Raw genomic sequence first — 27,157 nt, 5'->3', positions numbered from 1 at the left:
TGGCTGTGGGTTTGTCATATATGGCCTTTATTATGTTGAGGAAAGTCCCCTCTATGCCTACTTTCTGGAGGGTTTTAATCATAAATCGGTGTTGAATTTTGTCAAAAGCTTTCTCTGCATCTATTGAGATGATCATACGGTTTTTCTCCTTCAATTTGTTAATATGGTGTATCACATTGATTTGCGTATACTGAAGAATCCTTGCATTTCTGGGATAAAGCCCACTTGATCATGGTGCACAATCCTTTTAATGTGCTGTTGGATTCTGTTTGCTAGTATTTTGTTGAGGATTTTTGCATCTATATTCATCAGTGATATTGGTCTGTAATTTTCTTTCTTTGTACTATCTTTGTCTGGTTTTGGTATCAGGGTGATGGTGGCCTCATAGAATGAGTTTGGGAGTGTTCCTCCCTCTGCTATGTTTTGGAAGAGTTTGAGAAGGATAGGTGTTAGCTCTTCTCTAAATGTTTGATAGAATTCACCTGTGAAGCCATCTGGTCCTGGGCTTTTGTTTGTTGGAAGATTTTTAATCACAGTCTCAATTTCAGTGCTTGTGTTTGGTCTGTTTATATTTTCTATTTCTTCCTGATTCAGTCTCGGAAGGTTGTGCATTTCTAAGAATTTGTCCATTTCTTCCAGGTTGTCCATTTTATTGGCATATTGTTGCTTGTAGTAATCTCTCATGATCCTTTGTATTTCTGTAAGTGGTGCTGGGAAAACTGGACAGGTACACGTAAAAGTATGAAATTAGAACACTCCCTAACACCATACACAAAAATAAACTCAAAATGGATTAAAGACCTAAATGTAAGGCCAGATACTATCAAACTCCTAGAGGAAACCTTAGGCAGAACACTCTATGACATACATCACAGCAAGATCCTTTTTGACCCACCTCCTAGAGAAATGGAAGTAAAAGCAAAAATAAACAAATGGGACCTAATGAAACTTAAAAGCTTTTGCACAGCAAAGGAAATCATAAACAAGACAAAAAGACAACCCTCAGAATGGGAGAAAATATTTGCAAACGAAGCAACTGACAAAGGATTAATCTCCAAAATTTACAAGCAGCTCATGCAGCTCAATATCAAAAAAACAAACAACCCAATCCAAAAATGGGCAGAAGACCTAAATAGACATTTCTCCAAAGAAGATAAACAGATTGCCAACAAACACATGAAAGAATGCTCAACATCATTAATCATTAGAGAAATGCAAATCAAAACTACAATGAGATATCATGTCACACTGGTCAGAATGGCCATCATCAAAAAATCTACAAAGAATAAATGCTGGAGAGGGTGTGGAGAAAAGGGAACCCTCTTGCACCGTTGGTGGGAATGTAAATTGGTACAGCCACTATGGAGAACAGTATGGAGGTTCCTTAAAAAATTAAAAATAGAACTACCATATGACCCAGCAATCCCACTACTGGGCATATAGCCTGAGAAAACCATAATTCAAAAAGAGTCATGTACCAAAATGTTCATTGCAGCTCTATTTACAATAGCCAGGACATGGAAGCAAGCTAAGTGTCCATCAACAGATGAATGGATAAAGAAGATGTGGCACATATATACAATGGAATATTACTCAGCCATAAAAAGAAACGAAATGGAGTTATTTGTAGTGAGGTGGATGGACCTAGAGTCTGTCATACAGAGTGAAATAAGTCAGGAAGAGAAAAACAAATACCGTATGCTAACACATATATATGGAATCTAAAGAAAAAAAAAAAAGGTCATGAAGAACCTAGGGGCAAGACGGGAATGAAGACACAGACCTACTAGAGAATGGACTTGAGGATATGGGGAGGGGTAAGGGTAAGATGTGACAAAGTGAGAGAGTGGCATGGACATATATACACTACCAAAAGTAAAATAGATAGCTATTGGGAAGCGGCCGCATAGCACAGGGAGATCAGCTCTGTGCTTTGTGACCACCTAGAGGGGTGGGATAGGGAGGGTGGGAGGGAGGGAGATGCAAGAGGGAAGAGATATGGGAACATATGTATATGTATAGCTGATTCACTTTGTTATAAAGCAGAAACTAACACACCACTGTAAAGCAATTGTACTTCAGTAAAGATGTTAAAAAAAAAAAGTAATTGTGTTTCCTCTGCCAAAAAAAAAAAAAAGAGGGACTTTTATATCAAACTAAGGAGTGAAGAATTCATTCTTGTAGTGGGTGTTATAACCAGTAGGGATGGATTCTTTTTTTTTTCTTTCTTTTCATTCTCTTAAGAGTGTCTTTCACAGAGCAGAAGTTTTTAATTTTGATGAAGTTCAGTTCATCAATTTGTTCTTTTATGGATGTGTCATATCTAAGAAATCTTTGCCTTACTCAAGGCTGCAAAGATTATCTTCTATGTGGTCTTCTAGAAGTTTTGTAGTTTTAGGTTTTACATTCAAATCTATGAAACATTTTGAGTTAAATTTTGTACAAGGTATAAGGTAAGGGTCACGGTTCACTTTTTTTGTATATGGATGCCCAGTTAAAAAGACTATCCTTTCTCCATTAAATTACCTTTGCATCTTTGTTAAAAATCAGTTGTATATATTTGTATAGATCCATTTCTGTTCTATTCTGTTGATTATCTGGAAACCAGTATCCTACTTTCTTGATTATTACAGTTTTATAGTAAGTCAGATAATGTTGGCCTTTCAGATTTGTTCTTTTTCACAGTGTTTTGACTATCATAGGTCCTTTGCACTTCCATATACATTTGAGAATCAGCTTGTCAATTTCTACAAAAAAAGGTGCTGGGATTTTGATAGGCATTGTATTGACTTTCTTGATCAATTTGTGTAGAATTCATTGAATGATATTGAGTCCTCTGACAAATGAAAAAATATATCTCAATTGATATAGCTCTTCTTTAATTTTTTCTTAGTAATATTTTATAATTTTTAGTATATAGGTTTTGCACATATTTTGTCAGATTTATCCCTATGTATTGCTGTTTTTGATACTGTTGTAAATGGTATTATTCTTTTACTTTCAATTTCTGAATTATCATTGCTAGTATATAGAAATACTTTTTGTGCGTGTGTGTGTGTGTATGTGTATTTTACCCTACCATCTTTCAAAGCTCACTTATTCTAGTAGGTTTTATATAGAGTCCATCAAATTTTCTACATTGACAATCTTTTCATCTGTAAATGAAGACGGTTTTACTTCTTCCTTTCCAGTTTGGATTCCTTTCATTTCATTTTCTTGCTTTATTGCACTGTCTAGAACCTTGAGTACATTGTTGAACAGAAGTGGTTGGAGTGGACATCCTTGTGTTGTTGCTGATTTTAGGGAGAAAGCATCTGTTTTTCAAAATTAAATATGATACTAGCTGTAGTTTTTTCATAGATGTTCTTATTAGGTTGAGGATGTTCATTTCTATTCCCAGTTTTCTGAGAGTTTTTATCAGAATGAGTGTTGGATTATTTTTCCAAATGCTTTTTCTGCATTTATTGAGATGATCAGATGTTTTTTCCATTTTTAGTTTTTTAATAGGGTGATTTATATAAATTACTTTTCAATGTTAAACCTGCCTTTTTGAGATAAACTCTTCTTGGTCCTAATGTATTATCTTTTTAATATATTGTTGAATTTGATTATCTAAAAAGTTTATTTAAAATCTTAACATCTGTGTACATAACACCTTTTTTAAAAAAATTTTTTTGGCCACGCCGTGGCATGTGGGCTCTTAGTTCCCCAACCGGGGATCAAACCTGGGCCCCCTGCCTTGGGAGCGTAGAGTCTTACCCACTGGATCACCAGGGAAGTCCCATGAAGCCTTTAAAAAAAAAAAAAATTTCTAATGTCTTTGTCTGGTTTTGGTATCAAGTAATGCTGGCCTCAGAATTACTTGGAAAATATTTTGTCCTCTTCAGTTTTCTGGAAGATGTTTGTGTAGAATTGGTATTATTTCTTCCTTAAATGTTTGGTAGAATTTACCAGTGAAGCCAACTGGATCTAGAGCTTTCTTTGTAGGAAGATTTTAAACTGTAAATTCAATTTCTTTAATAAAGAGTTAGTACTCTTTTGTTTATGCGAGACAGACCCTTCACAGATCTTATATATGTGGAGTTCTTTCTCTGTACAGCTTTCTCTCCTATTGTTTGTCCTGCCAACTCTAGTTTACTTGGTTTCCACTGAGTCTCAGCTTCATCTCCTTAGCTCAAAGGATTTGCTGATCTCTGCCTGCATTTTCCCTCCTTGTTCTGTGGCCAGAAATGTTGCTCAACTCAGTAAGCTGGGACAATCACAGGGCTTACTTCATTTGTTTTGTGTCTGTCATTATCAGTGTCTGATGTGTGTTTGCCTGGCAAACCATTTTTTCATTTGTTTGTTTTTTTTGGTGTGTCAGGTGGGAAAGTGGACCATTTTACTTTATCTTGAGCATAAGCAGAAGTCCTATTCAATTAGCCCTACTTTTGAAATCTTAAACACAAATATCTTACTCCCACTATAACTGTTCTTTGACCTCATTGAGACCTCTATTCTTTGAACCCTTCATTTTCTTCCATTTCCTTAACTCCTTCCCAGCTTGTTTTTACTACCTTCTTACATAGGCTGTAACAGTTTCCCGTTGGTTCATCTGTTCTCTTGTAAGTAATCTTAATGTGATTATGCCCCTGCTTTTCTAGCACATGCCTGGTAACACCTTATCCTGAGTTTGATTTTACAGTTCTCATACCCAGCTGTTCAAGAACCATAGATAAAAACCTCCTGGATAAGTGCCACCACAGTTTCAAGGTTACCTCATAACTAATAAGTAATTGGGCTGGGATTTGAACCCAGGCAGTCTAGTTTGAACCCAGTGTCTGTCTTCTTTACTACCCAGCAAAGACACTTGCATGAAAGAAAAATTATAGACCTATTTTACTTATGCACACAGAAACTAAAATCCTAAATAAAATATTAATAAATTGAATCCATCAATGAATATAAGTTCATGTGTGTGTGTGTGTGCATAGATATATAATATACATACAATCATCTTCATACTGGGTTCATCCCACCAATGGAAGGGTAGTTAGCATTAGAAAATTATTCAGTACATAAGAGAAGACCTAGATTAATGGAGCAACATATCAAATTTATGGATTAGAGCACTCAATATAGTAAACATGTCAATTTCCCCACAAATTAATGGGTAGATTCAATGAAATCCCAAACCTAGATTTGACAACATGGTTCTAAAATCTATGTTGATGAGCTAGGAGTAGCCAAAAGAGTTTTAAAGAGCATCAAGGTGGGAAATTTTATTTTACCAGCTATTAAGACTGATTATAAATATCCAATTATTAAATCAATATTATATTGGCAGATAGATAAATACATAGATCAGTTAGCACAGAAACAAACACATACATCTGCAGACATTTGTTATCTGAAAGAACAGGCAACACAAATCAGTGGGCAAGGATAGGCTGTTCAACAAATGGTGCTACGATAATTGGGTATCCAAATGGGAAAGAAAAAATAATAAAGATATCTTTCTCACACCATATAGAAAAATTATCTCCAGATTGATTGAAGGAATAAATTCTCTTTAAACTTTCAGAAAAAAATTTAAGAGGGTGTCTTTTTGATCTCAGGATCATAGAAGATTTCTTAAAGAGACAAACATTTTTGACTGAAAGGAAAATATATATGAATAGACGACATCAGAAATAAAAACTTGGATATCACAAGAAACATCATCAATATAATGACTAGCCCAGCCACAAGAAAGGAGAATATATTTATAATAAATATAATGAAGAGTCGATTACCACTCACAATTTTAAAAGTTTTCACAAATAAAAATACATTCACACTAATAGGAAAATGGTAAAGAATATGATAGGTCATTTACAAAAAATAAAACCTGAAGAGCTACTAAAAATATGAAAATGTCAATCTCATCAGTAATCCAGAAAATGCAAATTAAACAATGAGATAAGTGCTTGTTCAATGACGGAAATGGTAGATTTAAGTTATAGTAAAATTTCCTCCAGATTAAAGTCAGTCTATGAAGATTGTTTTCTCTCATTAATACACAATTGACTTCTTACCCTATTTTATTTACTGAGACATCAGATTTAGTGTTTTTTCTTATTTAAAACCCTATCAGGAAAAAAAAGAAGTAGTTTGTATTGGAATTATTATATCCCTGGCCTTATCTCCAACCTCCTTTTGAGACAGTGAGAGAAGAGTAATAAGCAGAAACTAGATCCTAATTTTAGTGCTATGTGTCAGGAAACTCTTAGAAGTTCTGAGGGTAACAATAAAAAAAGGGATAATTCCTTTTAAACTCAAAGTTAAAAATGATTTAAATTATTAATACTTTATAATTACTTATTCCTTTATCAGAATCACATATATGTCATATTTCTCCACCAAATTATGTATGCTTTCAAGGAAGAAACTGTTATTTGAAGTTAACAGTGTAGAATGTATACATTTTGTGTGTGTGATTTTATATTTTTTAATTTATTTGTATATATAGTTAATATATATGTGCATATATATGTATATTTGCTAATGTGTAACATGCAGAAAATAGAGAAAACAAATATAAAGCTAAGAGAATTATTACAAAGCTCAAAACTCATATAATCATAACCCAGGTCAAAAAATAGACCATTGCTAGCACCCCAGAAACCCTCTTGTGATCATACCCATGTCCTCCACCCCAAAGATAATCAAAGATAACTAATATCTTTAATTTTACACTGTAAAAATTGTTTTGCCTGTGTTTGAAAGTTATATAAATGGAATCATAAACCATGTGTCCTTCTGTGTTTGGCTTCTTTTATTTAATATTATGTTTTTGAGATTTATTCATACTCTTGCATGTAGATGTAGTATGTTCATTTTCATTGCTATAGAATATTCTAGTTTATAAATTTATCACTTTTATCTCTTCTTCTTCTTTTGATAGATACTTGCAGTTGTTTCCAGTTTGGGGGCCATTGAGAATAATGCTGTTACCAACATTTTTTGTCATGGCCCTTGGAACTCAAGTGCACACATTTTGGTTGGGTATATTCCTAGGAATTATATGTGTGTTTAAAATTCTACTAATTTACACTCCCACCAGCAGTGTATGGGAGTTTTCTTTATTCCACGTTGTCACCAGCATTTGTCTTTTAGTCTTAGCTCTTTATTTTATTGTAATTTTAATTTGTATTTTCCTGATGTCTAATGAGGTTGACAACTTTTCTATGTTCGTTGGGCACCTGGGTAACCTTTTTGTGAAATACTAATTACATCTTTTTACCACTTTGTTTATAAGATTGCCTGCCTTTTAACTGATAGAAGTTCTTTGTATATTCTAGAAATAAGCCCTTTGTCAGTTATAGGTGTTGGAAATACCTTCTCCATGTTTGTGGCTTGCATTTTTACTCTCTTAACAGTCTCTTTTTGATGAACAGAAGTTCTTAATTTTAATGTAGTCCAGTTTGTCAGTTTTTCTTTTATGATTAGTGCTATTTGTGTTTTGATTAAAAAAATCTTTCCCTATCCTTAAGGCTATAAAGACATTCTTTTTGTTCTCTTTTAGAATTTATTGTTTTGGCATTCACAGTTAGATCTTCATTTCACATAAAATTGATTTTTATGGGTGACATTTTGTTCTTTTCCATGAGCGTATCCAGCTGACCTAGAACCACTTACAAAAAGATTGTCCTTCTCCCCTCACTGCTCTGGAGTGCCCCTTTGATCCCAATTCAAGTGCTCATATATACATGGGTATACTTCTGGATCCTGGATCCTCTTCCATTGGTCAATTTTGTTTATCCTTATATGACTGTCACACAGTCTAAATGCCTATAGTTTTATAATAAATCTTGATATCTGGTAGAACAAGTCCCCCCGCCCCGATTTTTCTTTCGCAAAATATTAGCTATTCTTGTTGCATTTCCACCTATATTTTATTTTATTTTTTATTTTAGTTTTATGGGTAGGGCATCTCATTGTTATTTTTTAAAATAGATCTTTATTGGAGTATAATTGCTTCACAACACTGTGTTAGTTTCTGTTGCACTCCAAAGTGAATCAGCCATATGTATACATATGTCCCTATATTTCATTGTTATTTTAATTTGCTCTTCCCCAATGCATGATGCTTATCGTTTTCCAATGATTTACCAATGTTGATCAACTTATACATGCTTATTTCCCATCTGTATATATTATTCTGTAAGGTGTCTACTCATATTTGTTTTAATTTGGTATGTTTTTCTTATTGTGGATTTTTTCTAGTTCTTTGAGTATTTTGCATGCAAATCTTTCTTCAGTTATGTGTTTTGAAAATATATTTTCGTAGTCAGGGGCTTGTCTTTCCATTCTTTGAACATTGTCCTTCATAGAGTAAATAGTTTAAATCTAATAAAGTCCACATTATCAATTTTTTTTCTTTCATGGATTGTGCTTTTTGTGTTGTATATGAAAACTAATTATCAAAACTAGAACTCATGTGGATTTTCTCCCAAGTTTTCCACTATAATTTTTATAGTTCTGTACTCTGTATTTAAGACAATGAATGATTTTGAATGAATTTATGTCTAAGTTGCAAAGTTTGTGTCTTTATTTTCTTACAGTCATCGATTTGTACCCTCATCATTTGTTGATAATGACTAAAGACTAAAAGTCTGTACTTTCTGTATTAATGTGCCTTTATTCCTTTGACCAAGGTCAAGTTGTCTGAATTTGCATAGGTGTACTAGTGGACTCTGTCTGTTCTGTGTATCTTTGTGTCTGTTTGTTTCAAATACCATGCTCTCTTGATTATTTTAGCTTTCTAGTAAATCTTGAAATTGGGAAGTGTGAGTTCATCAACTTCTTCTTCATCAGTGTTGTCTAGACTACTCAATGCAATGTTTAAAACAAGTTTGTCCATATCTACAAAATGGCTTTTATTGGAATTATACTGGATCTTTAAATCAATTTAAGAAGAATTGACATCTTAATAATATTGTGGCTTTTGATGATGAACAAGGAATATATCTCAATTAATTTATTTTTCTTTCATTGCTTTCAAGAATGTTTCATATCTTTTTTCTTTTTAAAAGATTTATTCAATTTATTAAAGAAAAAACAAAAGAACCAGTTCATCCATTTTTCCCTGCCTCTCCCTGCCCCCCTCCTCCACTTCTTGAAACCACCAATCTGTTCCCTGTATCAGTGACCTTGGTTTCTCTCTTTTCATATGATATTTGTCTTTCTGTGTTACTTATTTCACTTAGCATCATGTTCTCAAGGTCCACCCATATTGTCACAAATGGCAAGATTTCATTCTTTGTTTATGGCTGAGTAATATTCCATTGTATATATACCACAATTTCTTTATCTACTCATCCAACAATGGATGTTTAGGTTGTTTCCATATCTTGGCTCTTATAAATAATGCTGCAATGAACATGGGGGTGCATATCGTTTCAAATTAGTGTTTTAATTTTCTTTAGATAAATACTCAGAAGGGGAATTGGTGGGTCATGTGAATTCTGTTTTTAGTTTTTTGAGGAACCAAAACCTACATACTGTTTTTCATAGTAGTTGCACCAGTACCCATCTCCACATCCTCACCAACAGTACCCATCTCCACATCCTCACCAACACTTGTTATTTCTTGTCTTTTTGATAATAGCCATTCTAACGGGAATGAGGTGATATCTTGTTGTGGTTTTGATTTGCGTTTTCCTGATTAATGATGTTGAGTATCTTTTCATGTGTCTATTGGCCATCTGTATGTCTTCTTTGGAAAAATGTCTATTCAGGTCTTCTGCCCATTTTTTAATCAAGTTGTTTGTTTTTTCGCTATTGAGTTGTGTGAGTTCTTTATTTTAGATCTGTTGCCCTTTTCAGGTATATGATTTGCAATTATTTTCTCCCATTCAGTAGGTCGCCTTTTCATTTTATTGATAGTTTTCTTTGCTGTGCAGGGGCTTTTTCCTCTTTAAGAAGTTTCGAGGTACAGCATTTTCACTATCATCGAGTTCAAAATACTTTTAAGTTTGTTTTGTAATTCATCCTGAGACCAATAGGTTATTGAAAAGTAATTTCTTACATGATGGAGATTTTTCCTGTAGTTTTTGGTTCTTCATTCTAGCCTAACTGTGCTAATATCAGGTAATAGGCCCTCTTTGGCTTTGCAGGGGAGCAAAAATAATTTTCCTCTACCCTTCTAGGTTGTTGCCTGTGACCTCCTATAGTAAAAGACAGACTAATAGGAGAAAAACAAGTTTAATAACATATTTACCTTCTGTATACATTAGAGACCCAGGAAAACTGAGAAAAACTCCTTCAAGTGTCCCAAGCTACAATCTTAAATAACATCTTCAGATAAAGACAAAAGAAGAGATGAGAAATTACCAGGAAAAGCACAGTAAACAGGAATAAAGTTTTTAAGCAGATTTAAGTCATTACCTTCTCTATTCATAAAGAGTTTCTAGAGATTTAGAGTCATCTTTCTCTTTCTGGTGTAGAGAGGGAGACATGCTTACAAATGCAGTTTTCCCTTATAAATGTAAATGTCTTTTACAAAATGGTAACTTCTACTCAGTTTTCAGAGCTTTTTCTATTCTGCTGTTTCTTAAAAATTACCAGCCTAAAATAATCCTTATGACAAAGAGGCATATTTTAGAGTGGTATATTCTCCTCTTCAGCTTCAGTCTTTTGAAAGTTGTTGAGACTTACTCTTATTTATTTATTTTAATTTTTAGTTTTTCTTCTTTTTTTATTGAAGTATAGTTGCTGTGCAGTGTTATATGTTACAGGTGTACAGTTTTTAGTGCTTCACAATTTTTAAAGGTTATATTCTATTTATAGTTATTATAAAGTATTGGCTGTATTTCCCATGCTGTACAATATACCCCTGTAGCTTATACCTAATAATTGTACCTCTTACTCCCCTACCCCAATATTGCCCTCCCCTCTTCACTCTCCCCACTGGTAACCACTAGTTTGTTCTCTATATCTGTGAGTCTGCTTCTTTTAGGTTATATTCACTAGTTTGTTGTATTTTTTTAGATTCCACATATAAGTGATATCATGCAGTATTTGTCTTTCGGTGTCTGATTTATTTCACTTAGCATAATGTCCTCCAAGTCCATCCATGTTGCTACAAATGGCGAAATTTCCTTCTTTTTATGGCTGAGTTGTATTCTGTCTCCTTTATCCATTCATCTGTTGATGGACACTTAGGTTGCTTCCATATTTTGGCAATTGTTAATAATGCATGCTATATGTACACCTGAAACTAACACAACATTGTAAATCAATTATACCCCAATAAAAATTTTTCAAAAATAATGCATGCTATGAACATTGGAGTGCATGTATCTTTTCGAATTAGTGTTTTTGTTTTTATAGGATATATACCCAGGAGTGGAATTGCTCGGTCATATAGTAGTTCAATTTTTAGTTTTTTGGGAAACGTTCATACTGTTTTTAACAGTGACTGCACCAATTTACATTCCCACTAACAGTGTACAAGTGTTCCTTTTTCTCCACATCCTGGCCAACATTTGTTATTTGTGTTCTTTTTGATGATAACCATTCTGACAGGTGTGAGGTGATATCTCAATGTGGTTTTTTTTTAAAAAATTTTTATTTATTTATTTATTTATGGCTGTGTTGGGTCTTCGTTTCTGTGTGAGGGCTTTCTCCAGTTGCGGCAAGTGGGGGCCACTCTTCATCACGGTGCGCGGGCCTCTCATTATCACGGCCTCTCTTGTTGCAGAGCACAGACTCCAGACGTGCAGGCTCAGTAATTGTGGCTCATGGGCCTAGTTGCTCTGCGCATGTGGGATCTTCCCAGACCAGGGCTCGAACCCATGTCCCCTGCATTGGCAGGCAGATTCTCAACCACTGCGCCACCAGGGAAGCCCTCAATGTGGTTTTGATTTGCATTTCCCTGATAATTAGTGATGTTGAGCATCTTTTCATGTGCCTATTGGCCATCTACATTTCCTCTTTGGAAAAATGTCTATTCACTACTTATGCCCACTTTTTAATCAGGTTATTTGTATTTTTGATGTTGAGTTGTATGAGCTGTTTATATATGTTGGATATTATTCCCTTATCAGGCATATCATTTGCAAATATTTCATTAAATAGGTTGTCTTTTCATTTTGTTGATGGTTTCCTTTGCTGTGAAAAGCTTTTAAGTTTGGTTAGCTCCTATTTGTTTATTTTTGGTTTTATTTCCTTTGCCTGAGGAGAAGGATCCAAAAAGATATTGCTGTAATTTATGTCAAAGAATGTTCTGCCTTTGTTTTCCTCTAGGAGTTTTATGGCTTTCACTCTTACATTTAGGTCTTTAAACCATTTTGAGTTTATTTTTGTATATGGTGTTAGAGATGTTCTAATTTCCTTCTTTTACGTGTAGCTGTCCGGTTTTCCCAGTACCACTTATTGAAGAAACTGTCTTTTATCCATTGCATAGTCTTGCCTCCTTTGTCATAGATTAATTGACCATAAGTGTATGAGTTTATTTCTGGGCTCTCTATCCTGTTCCATTGATCTATGCTTTTGTGCCAGTACAATACTGTTTTGGTTACTGTAACTTTGTAGTATAGTCTGAAGTCAGGGAGCGTGATTCCTCCACCTCTGTTCTTCTTTCTCAAGATTGTTTTGGCTATTTGTGTTTCCATACAAATTTTAAGATTTGTTCTAGGTCTATGAAAAGTGCCATTGGTATTTTGATAGGGATTGCATTGAATCTGTAGATTGCCTGAGTAGTATGGACATTTTAACAATATTGATTATTCCGATCCAAGAACACAGTATATCTTTCCATGTGTTTGTGTCTTCAATTTCTTTCATCAGTGTCTTATAGTTTTTAGAATACAGGTTTTTTGCCCCCTTAGGTAGGTTTATTCCTGGGTATTTTATTCTTTTTGGTACAGTGGTAAATGGGATTGTTTGCTTAATTTCTTTTTCTGATACTTTGTTTTTAATGTATAGAAATGCAACAGATTTCTGTATATTAATTTTGTATCCTGCAACTTTACCACATTCATTGATTAGCTCTAGTAGTTTTCTGGTGGCATCTTTAGGATTCTCTATGTATAGTATCATGTCATCTGCAAACAGTGACAGTTTTACTTCTTCTTTTCCAATTTGTATTCCTTTTATTTCTTTTTCTTCTCTGATTGCCATGGCTAGGACCTCCAAAACTATGTTGAATAAAAGTGGTGAAAGTGGGCATCCTTTTCTTGTTCCTGATCTTAGAGGAAATACTTTCAGGATGAAGTTAGCTGTGGGTTTGTCATATATGACCTTTATTGTGTTGAGGTATGTTCCCTCTGTGGCTGGTTTCTGGAGAGTTTTTATCATAAATCGTTGTTGAATTTTGTCGAAAGATTTTTCTGCATCTATTGAGATGATCATATGGCTTTTATTCTTCAGTTTGTTAATGTGGTGTATCACATTGATTGATTTGTGAATGTTGAAAAATCCTTGCATCTCTGAGATAAATCCCACTTGAATATTCAAAAACTTAAAAGAGACTTACCCTTTTGTCAGCAAATTATCAGTTTTAAATGTTCCATGTGATCTTGAAAGAATGAGTTTTGTATATTTGTTGGGTGCTATGTTCTATTATATGTTGCTTTTCTTGCTTCAAATAAAAATATTACCTTGTACTTGCTGAGAGTTCTGAGCTTTTCTGGACCTTCTTTTCCATTGTCTCTTGCCCATTCCTGCTTAATTTGGATACTTTGTCCTGCAGTTTCTCCTCTGTGTGGAGGTTTGTCCTGGAAGAGAATTCCAGCAGATTTTAACTTCTAAACAGGAATGGTTTAGCCTTATCTTTCCAACTCTTTTCACTTCTAGTAGCAGGAATAAAAAAATAAACATGGAGAATATTTTTTTGACTTCTAGTAACCTGAAGAGCAAACCAGGAGAGACTAAGAATTAAAATTTGTAGGATCAGAAAAATTAGTTCTTTGTAGCTGTTCTTTTTCCCATTGGTAGTAGTTATTTGGCTTAGGTGTATAGAATGGCCTAGTTTTAAATTCTAAAATGGTGTGTTGAGATTGATGATTCATTTTATTTTGAACAACAGTGGCGACTAGCAGTTTTGCATTGGATGTATCAATATCTACTTTATTTCTACTTTTTAAAAGTTGAACATTACCCAATTAACTACAAATCGGTTCTTCTCTTTGTTTCAGATCAAAAGCTAAATGAAGTTCTTAGACGGTATCAAATGGAAAATTTTTTCAAATATTCATCGGCACAGGTATGTAAATTAAATTGAGGCCTAACAACTTAAGTACAAATTTGGTTGTAAACATCTCTACATGAATACAAATGTAGAATAAATGCTACCTAGGATTATTCCATGTGAAGTGGCCCGTAGCACTTTAAAAGTTTGCTTACAACTTTGATTCTTGTAAGGAGGAAAACTTGTTTTTATTTAATGACTGTAAATTCTTTGACCATAGAAATTGTGTTTTTCCTCCCAGAGTTGGAGATTACATATTATGTATAGTGTTAAAATGTCCGAGTTCTAAAATGAGAATTCATTAGACTTTTGAAACATCCTAAATAGGTTTCTCAAGATGCATCCAACTGTAAACTTTAACTCTGAATTCTTGTAAATTATGACAGAGCATAAACCAACTCAAAACAGTAAATAATATATGGTATTGTTTTAATATTTTTTTCTTCGTGTATTTTTTTATTTAAATATTGTGTTTAAAAAAATTTTTTTTGACCAATAAGGTATACTTACTGGTGGACTCTGAGTTATAGGATATTAAAAGAAAAATATCTCCTAGATTAGTGGTAGTTCTCCACTGAATCAATAAAGAAGTGGTTTGCTTTTGACATAAATAAATCTTATAATTAAAACTGAAATTGCTTTTAAGAAATTAAAAGGAAGTTGTTTTTAAGATACTAGGTGATAGAAAATCTTTCATAATCCAATAGCCTCTAAATTTTGCTTAGATTCTTAGGTTCTTTTGCTTCTGCTTAATGTCATATAGAATATGCCTGAAGAGGGAGGATTCAAACAAAAGATTGATTTTAAAGCCTGAGAAGACCTCTGGGCATGGAATTGCATCATATCTCCTGGAATCTGTGGCTGACTTGTTTATGAAAGATGGTTTTACCAGATAAAATAATGACTCTCAATAGCTCTTTAAGTGTCCCTGCATTGTGTACTGTGATTATAATTAATTAAAGCCTGATGGTAACATACCAAGTAGGGAAAAGTTTTCCCTTATTTAGTAGTGTACTCTTCAGTGAAATTATATAGCTCCTTTAATTATTTGAAGGTACGCATTCTTCTCTTACATGTACTATTCTTGTAGTCATAAGTCAAATCTGGATTTCTATTTCTTACTTTTAGTGTTAGTATATTGTTACTGCCTGATTCCTTTGCAGTCTACCATTTCTTCAGAACATGTTGCTGTCTCAAGACTCTAGTCCTCATGGGTCTTGCCTTTCACTGGGTAGTTTGCACTAGTGAGTGGGAGGTGATATGGGAGCATGAAAGAGAGTTTAATCTTCTTTCTAGCAGAAACGTCCATATCCTTGGTCATATGTAGTGCATCCTTTGGGATTTTTCACCCCAGAAGCATTATTCTGGTTTCTGATAAAATGCTCAGGAGGAATTTCTTTCTTTGTTGTTGTTTTGTTTTGTTTTTGTTTTCTGTTTATTTTCTGGTAAAGGAAGACATAGAAGTAGGGGTTAAACTGTTCATTATCAGAGAGTAAATGGGACCCAGGAACACTGGCTCAGATCTCTTGTCACTGTAACTTTAGTCGTTGCTACTAGCAACAGAAATTCTTCATAAATTTGTTTGCTCTTTTTGTTCAGCTGTGTTTCCCAAGTTCCTAGAACAATTCTTGTTAGATACGCAATAAATATTTGTAGGATTAATTAAACAGCTATATCTTTCCTCTTCTTCCCTCCTTCCTACGTATCTTCCAACATTATTTGAGCTCTGTGTGCCAAATACAGTGAAAGTGGAGATGTAAAAAGTCATGATCAGCTTGGGAAATACAAATAGTTCATGCCTTTTAGTTCTGTTTTTCAAAATAAAGTCCCAGTGAACTGTCCCTTCTTTCTCACACTAGGTACCATAAAATTGCCAGCTCTTGTGTTAAGTGGACATATCTTAAGAAACCTTTTTCTAGTATCAAAAAAACAAACCTGCAAGAGTTTGATATTTATTTCTTACATTTTAAGTTGGTACTTCAAACATAATTTTCTATAGAAACTGTATTATAAGTGATAGTTAAAATTCTTTAGTACTGTTACTACATAATGATCATTTAGACTTCTTTTGGATCAAAGTAAGTTCTGTGGATTGCCTTAAGATTTTCTGTATAGCATTATTTCTTAGGAAAATACAGGATACCTTTATAATAACTAATGATACATAAATTCTGTGGATTTAAACAGAAAGTTGGAGTCTTCCAATGTGTTGAATAGGTCATATATTTAATATATTTGGTTCATAATTCATTCATCTTTAAAAAAAACCTTTTCCCTTCTTATAATTGTATGTAACTTTTTAAAGATACTTCATTTTATTTATTTTAATTTTTATTTTATATTGGAGTATAGTCAATTTACAACATTGTGTTAGTTTCAGATGTACAGCAAAGTGATTCATATATATATACATATATATATACACACATATATCCATTCTTTTGTGTGTGTATATATATATATATATATACACACACACACACACACACATATCCATTCTTTTTCAGATTCTCTTCCCATATAGGTCATTACAGAATATTGAGTAGAGTTCCCTGTGCTATACAGTAGGTCCTTGTTGATTATCTATTTTATATGTAGTAGTGTGTATCTGTTAATCCCAACCTCCTAATTTATCCCCCCCACCCCAACCGTTCCCCTTTTGTAACCATAAGTTTGTTTTCTATGTCTGTGAGTCTGTTTCTGTTTTGTAAGTAAGTTCATTTGTATCATCTTTTTAGATTCCACATATAAGTGACATCATATGGTATTTGTCTTTCTCTGTCTGACTTACTTCACTTAGTATGATAATCTCTAGGTCCATTCATGTTGCTGCAAATGGCATTATTTCATTCTTTTTTATTTTCTGAAGAACTAATGGCTTTATTCAAAAATTTAAGAATCAGCAGCACTAGGAGGGGTTGTACAAAATGGAAGGTTTTTATAGGTAGAAGGAAGGGAGGGAGCGAGAAGGTATTAGTAAATGAAAAGAAAGGATTGTTTCAGGCCAGGTCTTCTACCAGGACCGGAACTGCAGGGGTCTTTCTCAGGAAGTTTCAGTTGGACTGTTTTAAAGGTCACATCTCTGGGAGGGGTTGAAAATGGCTTGGTTTGCTGTGACGGGGGGTGAGTGACCCCATTTGGGGCTTGTTATTTCTTTTTTAACACGTGGTATAATGGCATTATTTTGCATTTCCCTGTTGAATAGTGATGTTGAGAATATTTTCATATGCTTATTGGCCATTTGGATGTTCTCTTTTCTGACGTTCCTGTTTAAATATTTTGCCCATTTAAAAAATTGGGTTGTTTGCCTTTTTAAAAAAACTTTTATTGGGGTATAGATGATTTACAATGTTGTGTTAGTTTCAGGTGTACAGCAAAGTGAATCAGTTATACATATACATATATCCACTCTTTTTTAGATTGTATTCCCATGTAGGTCATTACAGAGTATTTAGTAGATTTTCCTGTGCTGTACACTAGGTCCTTATTAGTTATCTATTTTATATGTAGTAGTGTGTATATGTCAATCCCAATCTTCCAATTTATCCCTGCCTCCCTTTTCCCCCCTGGTAACCATAAATTTGTTTTCTACATCTGTGACTCTATTTCTGTTTTGTAAATAAGTTCATTTGTGCCATATTTTAGATTCCACATATAAGTGATATCATATATTTGTCTTTCTCTGTCTGACTTACATCACCCAGTATGAGAATCTCTAGGTCCATCCATGTTGCTGCAAATGGCATTATTTCGTTCTTTTTTATGGCTGAGTAATATTCCATTGTATATATGTACCATATCTTCTTTATCCATTCCTCTGTTGATGGACATTTAGGTTGGTTCCACGTCCTGGCTATTGTAAACAGTGCTGCAATGAACATTGGGGTACATGCATCTTTTCAAATTATGGTTTTCTCCAGATGTATGCCAGGAGTGGGATTGCTGGATCATATGGTAGCTCTATTTTTAGTTTTCTAAGGAACCTCCATACTGTTCTCTATAGTGCTGTACCAATTTACATTCCCACCAACAATGTAAGAGGGTTCTCTTTTCTTCACACCCTCTCCAGCATTTATTGTTTGTAGATTTTTTGATGATGGCCATTCTGACTGGTGTGAGGTGATGCCTCAGTGTAGCTTTAATTTGCATTTCTCTAATAATTAGTGATGTTGAGCATCTTTTCATGTGCTTTTTGGCCATCTGTATGTCTTCTTCGGAGAAATGTCTATTTAGATCATCTGCCCATTTTTTGATTGGGTTTATTTCATTCTTTTTTATGGCTAAGTAATATTCCATTGTATATATGTACTAAAGATACTTTAAATAACTAGTTTCTTGAATGATCCCTTTAGGTTGTTGTGAAATTTAGTTGTCTTTCTTTGATTATGTTGTGTTTTCTATATAAATAAAAAGTATTTCAAGTCACATTGCTTTCTAAGAGTGTAGTAGTAGGCACTGGATGACAAATATTCAAAGATAAGAAAAATATTTTATTCAAGAAGGTGAGTGGGAAATATCCCCTTTTTCCCATTTCTTTCGTCCTGCTTTTTTTCCCCCTTAAATCCTTGCCTTTTCTCACATGCAAGCTAATTAAATCCTCTTTGTAACCTATGCCACACTAGTATGTGTGTACTGAAGGGTAGGATTAGTGTTTTTGTTCTCTTTGTACTTGCTGGAGGAACAGGGTGGAATATTAAAAATAAGTTTATTTTCTCTGAAAGCTCTCCTAAAAGTGTCTTGGGACTTCTTTTTCTACTTGTTACCCCTTGAACTCAAAATTAAAGCTAAAAAAAAAATTAAGAGAGTCTGCTGGGAAAGAAAGGGAATAACATAAACTAGAAAGAAGAGGAAGGAAGAAATAAGTATAAAAGTGTGGTGCTGGAGGTAAGAGTTGGTTGTGGAGGGGAAAGACAGTCATTGTGCACATTTATTCACTGATTCAGCAAACATTAATGTGTTAATTCAATAAATTTTGAGTGCATGAATGTGCTAGGTAAGCTCTGGGGACAGAGCTATGAATAAGATAGACAAAGGATCCTCCTTCAGTGGAAGAATATGAATGAATGAATGAATGAAAACTGTGATAACCTATGAACAAAATAAACAGGGTGCTGAGGTAGAGATTAAAATGCATGTTGTGTGGTGGTGGCTGAGACCCGTTTTTGGTAGAAAGGTCAGAGAAGGCTTCTCTAAGGCAGTTAACATTCAAGTTGGCACCAAAAGTGAAGAAAAAGTCAAAGAATGGACCAAAAAGAGGCTCTGAGGCAGGAAGAAATTTGACACGTCTTGTATAGTACATAAGAGCTGGTCCAATTGTAATCAGATAATAGTTATTGGAAATTTACATTGAAGGAATAGTAAGGCTACTCCTGTTGATCATGAGTTTAAAAATATAACACTTGATAGATAAAATATAACAAACCACTTTTACTATTTAAGTCAAATTATTAGCTTTCTAGACCAGTGCTGTTCAGTAGAACTTCCTGTGATCATGGAAATATATAATTCTGTACTGTTCAATACAGTAGCCAGTATCACATGGGGGCTTTTATGCACTTGAAATTAGGCTAGCACAGCTGACAGGTCTTTTATCTAATTTTCACTTGAATAATGAAATTTAAATTTGAGTAGACTAATGTGGCTTATGGCTATTGTGTTGGACAGTGCAGTTCTAAACTCTCCATGTGATGAATTACTCAGGTAAAACCTTGAAGAGTTGATTTTGCATCATCCCATGATGAAGATAGAAAATCAATAATTCAGTACTTTAAAGAGTCTGAGTGTAAATCTATCAATTTCTTAGGTTGTGCATCAGCCTTTATTGATAAATGATGAAAATCAGTCTCCTCATGATATGAATGAAAGGTGTAGGGGTTTGCTGCAACCCTCTAAAATGTATGAGAACACCTTCACAAAATGCTAATCGACCTATACTTTATTTTCTTCCAAAGGATAGAGGAAAGGATGCCATTTACTTATTTGATAGCCAGTGATAATGATTAAAGTCAGGGGCACAAAATTAAACATTCAGAACTGTAATTACAGTACTTAAAGAGTATGTAGTCTTGTTAATTAGAGGAAGAAAAATGTCCAGAAAATTTGTTTACCTGACGACAATCAAATATTATTGACATTCTTTCTGTGATATATCATCACTGTCATCTCTGGAAGTTATCTTGAGATCAAAATAGATAGAAATTAATTGTACAGTATCCATTTTTCAAGATTCATAAAATTCTATAAATGTTTCTTTTCTTTAGTATAGTTTGTTTAAATTTTGTTTTAGAGAATATAAAAAGTCTTATAAATGCTTTATAGTCAATTTCAATCTTATTTTCCCAACCTGATTTTTTTCCACTAGGTCTCTAGTTACTAAGTAATGCAGTCTCTTATTCCAGAAGTTTTGCTAGCAAGTGGGAAGGGATTGCTGAATCTGTATTTTTATTTTCAAATATTTTTCTTATGTTTTGATTTATTACATTTATTTTCAGAATCGTATAGCTTTTATAATTACTTTAGATTATTGGGTCATCTATTCTTACATTTGTATTTCCTTAGCAACTATCATTAGAAAATAGTTATGGAGCAGTGTCTTCACAGAATTCACTTTAACCAATATATATTGAGCACCATCTTTATGTAAGGCACTGTGCCAGGGGCTTTAGCGATATAAAGGTCTGTAAAATAAAATAACGATTTCAAAGGAACTTAGAGACTAATGAAAATATGGGATGTGAAATATTAAATAATTAGGTAAAAGGCATCTTATTTGAACCTTAAGAACTTTAAAACCAAATATGGGTATTAAGAGGAAAAAGGAGATCATATATAGTTGGAGAGATCTGGGAAAGTTTCCTGAAGGATGTGAGGCTTATTTGCTGGGCACTGATAAATAGGTAGGATTTCGAAAGAACTTCAGTGGAGGCCAAAAGACGGGGTGGTGAAGAGCATTGCAGATGGACCCATTGGCATGATGAGAAGCCAAAGGAGGTGAGAAAATGAGAGTTGTATTTAGCGACTAAAACATACTTCAGTTTGTGTAATTCTTTCACATATGTGAAGAAGTAATTGAAAATAACATTAGGAAGGGTAGGTTGTTTCCACATTGTAGAGGACATTGAATGGTTAAGTTTAATAGTTTGGATTTAATTTAATAGGCACTAGAAGATTACTAAATAGTTTTTAGAAGAATGGTTTTCTGAATAATCTGGAAGAAATTCATTTATTTGTTTATCACTAATTTATTGTGCATCTTTTGTAAATAAGTCATTGTGTTAGACTCTTGATAAAATAATAGTACAGGCATGGTGCTATCTATAAGGTAGATTAAAGTGGAGAGAAGAAACATGTGATAAGAATAACAACTAGGAAACATAATTGATGGGTGGGAGGATAATAAGGGCTTGAATTATTATTTTGCAAAATGTGAGCCATCTTCAACTATCAGTCATAACACTGGTAGCTGATTTTGATTTTATAAAAATTTCTAAGAAATTTGAGAAATAATATTTTAAAAATTTAAACTATAGTTGACCTTTGAACTGTGAGGGTCCTCTTAGCTGCAGACTTTTTCCAAAAAATATAGTACCTGTATTTTCATTTTGCAAATCTTTAAATTAGGTAAGTATGGGCAAAGGTTTGTGTTAGATATTACAATATGTGGAATCAAAAGAACTAAGGTTTGAGTCCTGATTCTATCCAGATTGTTTCAGCTTCCTACCCTTGAGTGAGTCATTTATCAGTTCCTTTGTTTTTGAGGCAGAGATATTAGTTATGTGGATTTTCGGCTGCTGATGAGCACCTCTACCCGCCAAATTGTTCAAGGGCTGACTGTAATTAGTTATCCCAAGAAGCTTTTAAACTATTGAACAATTGAAAGTTAAAGTATCACTTGTCTCTCAATTAATTCTTTAAAAATTACAATAAATTTTTCAGTGGTCTTGGATTGAATAAATCACTCCTTGAAGTTACATAGACTGTTGGATGCATTTATTCCTTAACTCATCAAGCTCTCTCTGGAAGGCTACCTTTCTTTTAGTATAATCCATTTCATAGTTCTTCTGGATCCATGTTAACAGAAGTGTTTTCAGTACTATACATGCACTAATAATTTTACTAAATATGCTCATACATGAAATCATTTTGTTGTATCATTTGGCAGGTTTTAAAATTAAATATAAGTGATACACTATATGTATCCTTCGGCAAAACTTGCTTTTTTTGTTCAACATTATTTTAAAATATTTGATGCATATATACCAGTTCATGCACTGTAACTGCTGTCTACTGCATTCCGTCGTATAACTGTACCACAGTTTATTTATCCATTCCCCTGTTGAAGGACATTTAAGTTTTGTACAATTTTTTCATCTTGCTGTAATGCTTAAACACATTCTTGAACATGTCTCCGTATACACATGTGAGAGTTTTTTTAGGTTGAATACTTACAATTGGAGTTTTCTCATCTTCAGGTTTACTAGAAATTGCAAGAGGGCTCTTCAAGGTGATTGTACTAGTTTTCATTCCATTTCATGGTGTATGAGAGTGCTCATTTTGAAACATCCAACAGGTGGCATTGTCACTCATTTTGTTTTTGTTAGTGTGATTGGTGTGAAGTGATAGTCTAATCAGTACAGCTGGAAATGTAGTCTAAGTTGATCAGTTTGGATTTAATTTAATAAGTGACAGTATAATCACTACAACTGGAAAACATATTGTCATATAATTGTTAGTTTTAAGGTTAGAATTCACACTTGGTATACTTTGGTATCCTGTGAATCTAAACTCCATAGTCTCTGCAAGATATTGATGGTTTGAAGCCTTTTTTTTTTTTTTTTTTTCCCCTCCTAAGAGACCCTCTCAAGCCATCTTCTTATTCAGGGCTTAGCAAACTATATCCCACTGACTAAATCTCACCTGCCATCTGTTTTAGTAAACAGAAATTTATTGGAACACAGCCACACTCATTTGTTTATGTATTGTCTACGGCCTCTTTTGTGCTACAAGGGCAGGGTTGAATAGCTGTGACAAACACCTTGTTATTCACAAAACCTAATAAGTTTACTGTCTGGCCCTTTACAGAAAACTTTGCTAACTCTTATTCTAATTCAACTATATTATAAAAAGTAATTATATTAAATATGAATGAACTAAATACTCCAACTATGTAAAACATAAGCACACACACAAATCCAACTATGTCAACAACAGAAAGATTTAAATGAAAAAGATAGAAAAAGTTATACCATGAAAATATTAACTAATAGAAAGCAGACATAGCTCTAGTAACATCAGACAGAGTAGGCATTAGGTAAGAAATGTTGCTTGAGATAAAGAGGAGGGACATCTGCTGAAGGAGTTAAATCACCAGTAAGTTATAACAATTCTAAATCCATATATACTGGGACTTCCCTGGTGGTCCAATGAGTAAGACCCCATGCTCCCAATGCAGGAGGCCCGGGTTCAATACCTGGTTGGGGAACTAGATCCCCCATGCATGCCGTAACTAAGGAGTTCGCATGCTGCAACTAAGCATCTGCATGCCACAACTAAGCGTCCGCATGCCGCAACTAAGACATCCGCATGCCGCAACTAAGAGTCTGCATGCCGCAACGAGGATCCCATGTGCTGCAACTAAGACCTGGTGCAGCCTAAATAAATACATACATACATACATATTAAAAAAAAATAAATCCATATATACCCAATTGCATAGCTTCAAAATATATAAAAGTAAAAATTTTTTTTAATTTAAAGAAGCAAATATAGAATTTCAAGGGAGAATTTAACACACCTCTTGAAAGAGAGAATAAACAAACAAAAAATTGGTAACAATATAAGAAATACAAACAACATACTTGACAAACTGGATCCAAATGACATATAAAGAACATTGGACTCAACAAAAATAGAATGCATACTCTTTTCCAGTGCACATGGAACAGTTATCAAAATTGACAGTCAGCTGACTCATAAATAGCCTCAACAAATTTCAGAGGATTCATATCATTCATATTTTGTTTTCTGACCACAGTGGATATAAGGTATAAAGCAACAACAAAAAGATAAACTAGAAAATCCTCTATTCCTTTGAAATTAAGCAATATACTTTTAATGACTTCTTGATCAAAGGGAAAATTATAAATGAAACTTGAAAATATTTGAGCTTAATCAAAATTTGACATAGCAAAACTTGTAGGATGAACTTTCATTTCCAGGAAGATGGAGTAGACCTACTTATTCCTATACCTCCTACTAAGTACAGTTAAAAGCTGTGGACACTATATATAAAACAAAGATAAGGCTCAGATTCTTACCTGTTTGCCTTTTTTAATTTACTTTTCAATCAAAACTTCATACTTTATACAAAAATTAACTGAAAATAGCTCATAGACTTAAACTTAAGGTGTAAAACTGAAAAATTTTTGGGGAAAACAATTGGAGATATTTTTTGAATCTAGAGCTAGTCAAACAATTTTTGATACCACAAACATGGTCCATAAAAGGAAAAATGGAAAAATTCAACTTCGTCAATATTAAGAACTTTTGCTGTGCCCAAGAGGATGAAAGACATATTACAGACTGGGTGAAAACAATTGTAAACCATATATCCAACAAATTACTACTCTGTAGAAATTATATAGAACTGTCAAAGCTCAAAACTTAAGAAAAAAAAAAAGAAAACAAGTATACAGTTAGAAATTGGGCAAAAGATATATAAACAGTCCTTTTGTTTAAGACACAATACAGATGTCAAATAGGCACATGAAAAGATATTTATCATTATTAAAGTTTTACTTTCCTATTGCTGTTCTAACAAGTTACCACAAACTCAGTGACTTAAAACAACACGAAGTGTGATCTTATACTTCTGAAAGTCAGAAGTTTGAAATGGGTCTCACTGGGCCCAAATGAAAGTGTCAGCAGCACTCCCCACTTTCTGCAGGGTATAGGGGAGAATGGGTCCTTCACTCTCTCCTCCTCCCCATTCTAGAGCTGCATTCCTTGCATTCCTTGGCTTGTGGTCCTTTCCTTCATCTCAAAACCAGCAGCATAGGCATTTTGGCTTCAGTCTTCACCTTTCTTCTGATTCTAATTCTTCCTTGTTCATAAGGACCCTTGTAATTATATGGAGTTCAGCTGTATAATCTCCTCCTCCTGTGATTCTTAATCACTTCCACAAAGTTACTTTTGCCATATGTCGTTAGGATTTACAGCTTCAGAGAATGTGACATAAATATTTTTAGGTATCCATTATTCAGCCTACTACAGTTAATTACTAGGTTAATTAAAAAAATTAAAACCATAATGAGATTTCACAACCTTCCAGCCATACCTTCCAGAATGGTTAACAAACATAGCGATAGTGAAAAGTCAAATATACTGGAAAGTATGCAGAAAAATTGGATCAATCAGACATTGCTGGTGAAATGTAAAATGATACTCTGAAAAAAATTTGGGAGTTTTTTTTTTTATTTTTTTATTTTTATTATTTATTTATTAGAGGCCTTGGGTTCTTTTTATTTATTTATTTATTTATTTATTTATTTATTTGTTTTTGGCTGTGTTGGGTCTTCGTTTCTGTGCATAGGGCTTTCTCTAGTTGCGGCAAGTAGGGGCCACTCTTCATCGCGGTGCGCGGGCCTCTCACTATCGCGGCCTCTCTTGGTGCGGAGCACAGGCTCCAGACGCGCAGGCTCAGTAGTTGTGGCTCACGGGCCTAGTTGCTCCGCGGCATGTGGGATCCTCCCAGACCAGGTCTCGAACCCGTGTCCCCTGCATTGGCAGGCAGATTCTCTCTCAACCACTGCACCACCAGGGAAGCCCTGGGAGTTTCTTTTTAAAAAGTAAACATACAGCCCAGCATTTGTACTCCTGTGCGTTCATCATAGAGAAACCTAAATGAACCATGACAACCTAAATAAACTTATGTTTACACAAAAACCTATACACAAATATTTGTAGCAGCTTTGTTCATAATAGCCCAAAATGGGAAACAACCCAGATGTCCTTCATCGGGTGAATGGTTAAACAAACTGTGGTACATACTTACCATGTAATATAACTCAGCACTAAAAAGAAATTAATTATTAATATACATAAAAAATGTCCAGGAAATTATGCTGAGTGGAAAAAAAGACCAATCACAGAAGGTTACATACTTTATTGGTTCCATTTATATAACATTTTTGGGTTCTTTTTTCATTTTTGGCTGCTTTGGGTCTCTCTTGCTGCGCACGGGCTTTCTCCAGTTGCAGCGAGCAGGGGCCACTCCTTGTTGCAGTGTGCAGGCCTCTCATTGTGGTGGCCTCGCTTATTGCGGAGCACAGGTTCTAGGTGCGCGGGCCTCAGCAGTTGCGGCACACAGGCTCAGCAGCTGTGGCTCGTGGGCTCCAGAGCGCAGGCTCAGCAGTTGTGGCACATGAGCCCAGTTGCTCCGTGGCATGTGGGATCTTCTTGGACCAGGGCTCAAACCCGTGTCCCCTGCATTGGCAGGCGGACTCCTAACCACTGCGCCACCAGGGAAGTCCCTATGTAACATTCTTGCAATGACAAAATTATATAGATGGAGAACAGATTAGTGGTTGTCAGAGTTCAGGGATGGGGAGGGGTGGGAGGTGGATGAATGTTGCCATAAAAGTGCAACATTAAGGATCTTTGGGTTATAGAACTATTCTGTGTTTTAACTTAATATTATTATGGAAGTGATATTGTACTGTATTGTCTAGAGTTTTGCAAGATGTTACCATTGGGGGAAAACTGGGTAAAGCTATATGACATTTCTCTATTATTTTTTTTTAAATTGAAGTATAATTGATATACAAGTTATAGGTGTACAATTCTTAGTGATTCACAATTTTTAAAGGTTGATTCCATTTATAGTTATTATAAATATTGGCTATATTCTCAGTGTTGTACAGTATACCCCTGTTGCTTATTTTA

The 27,157-nt window shown here is 34.2% G+C and overlaps 1 protein-coding gene across 2 annotated transcripts in view; it reads left to right on the top strand.

Moving 5' to 3' along the window:
* Positions 1-27,157, top strand: part of SCLT1 (sodium channel and clathrin linker 1) — a 249,843-nt gene that overhangs the window by 3,527 nt on the left and 219,159 nt on the right. For both annotated transcript variants that reach the window (XM_036853901.1, XM_036853902.1), the window contains exon 2: positions 14,163-14,230. In XM_036853901.1, coding sequence (XP_036709796.1) covers positions 14,163-14,230 — 68 coding nt within the window. The remainder of the gene's footprint in view (positions 1-14,162; positions 14,231-27,157) is intronic.

Source organism: Balaenoptera musculus, chromosome 5 (assembly GCF_009873245.2).
Source record: "Balaenoptera musculus isolate JJ_BM4_2016_0621 chromosome 5, mBalMus1.pri.v3, whole genome shotgun sequence".
In the NCBI taxonomy this organism is placed as follows: Eukaryota; Metazoa; Chordata; class Mammalia; order Artiodactyla; family Balaenopteridae; genus Balaenoptera; species Balaenoptera musculus.
This window is presented reverse-complemented; position numbering and strand designations above follow the sequence as displayed.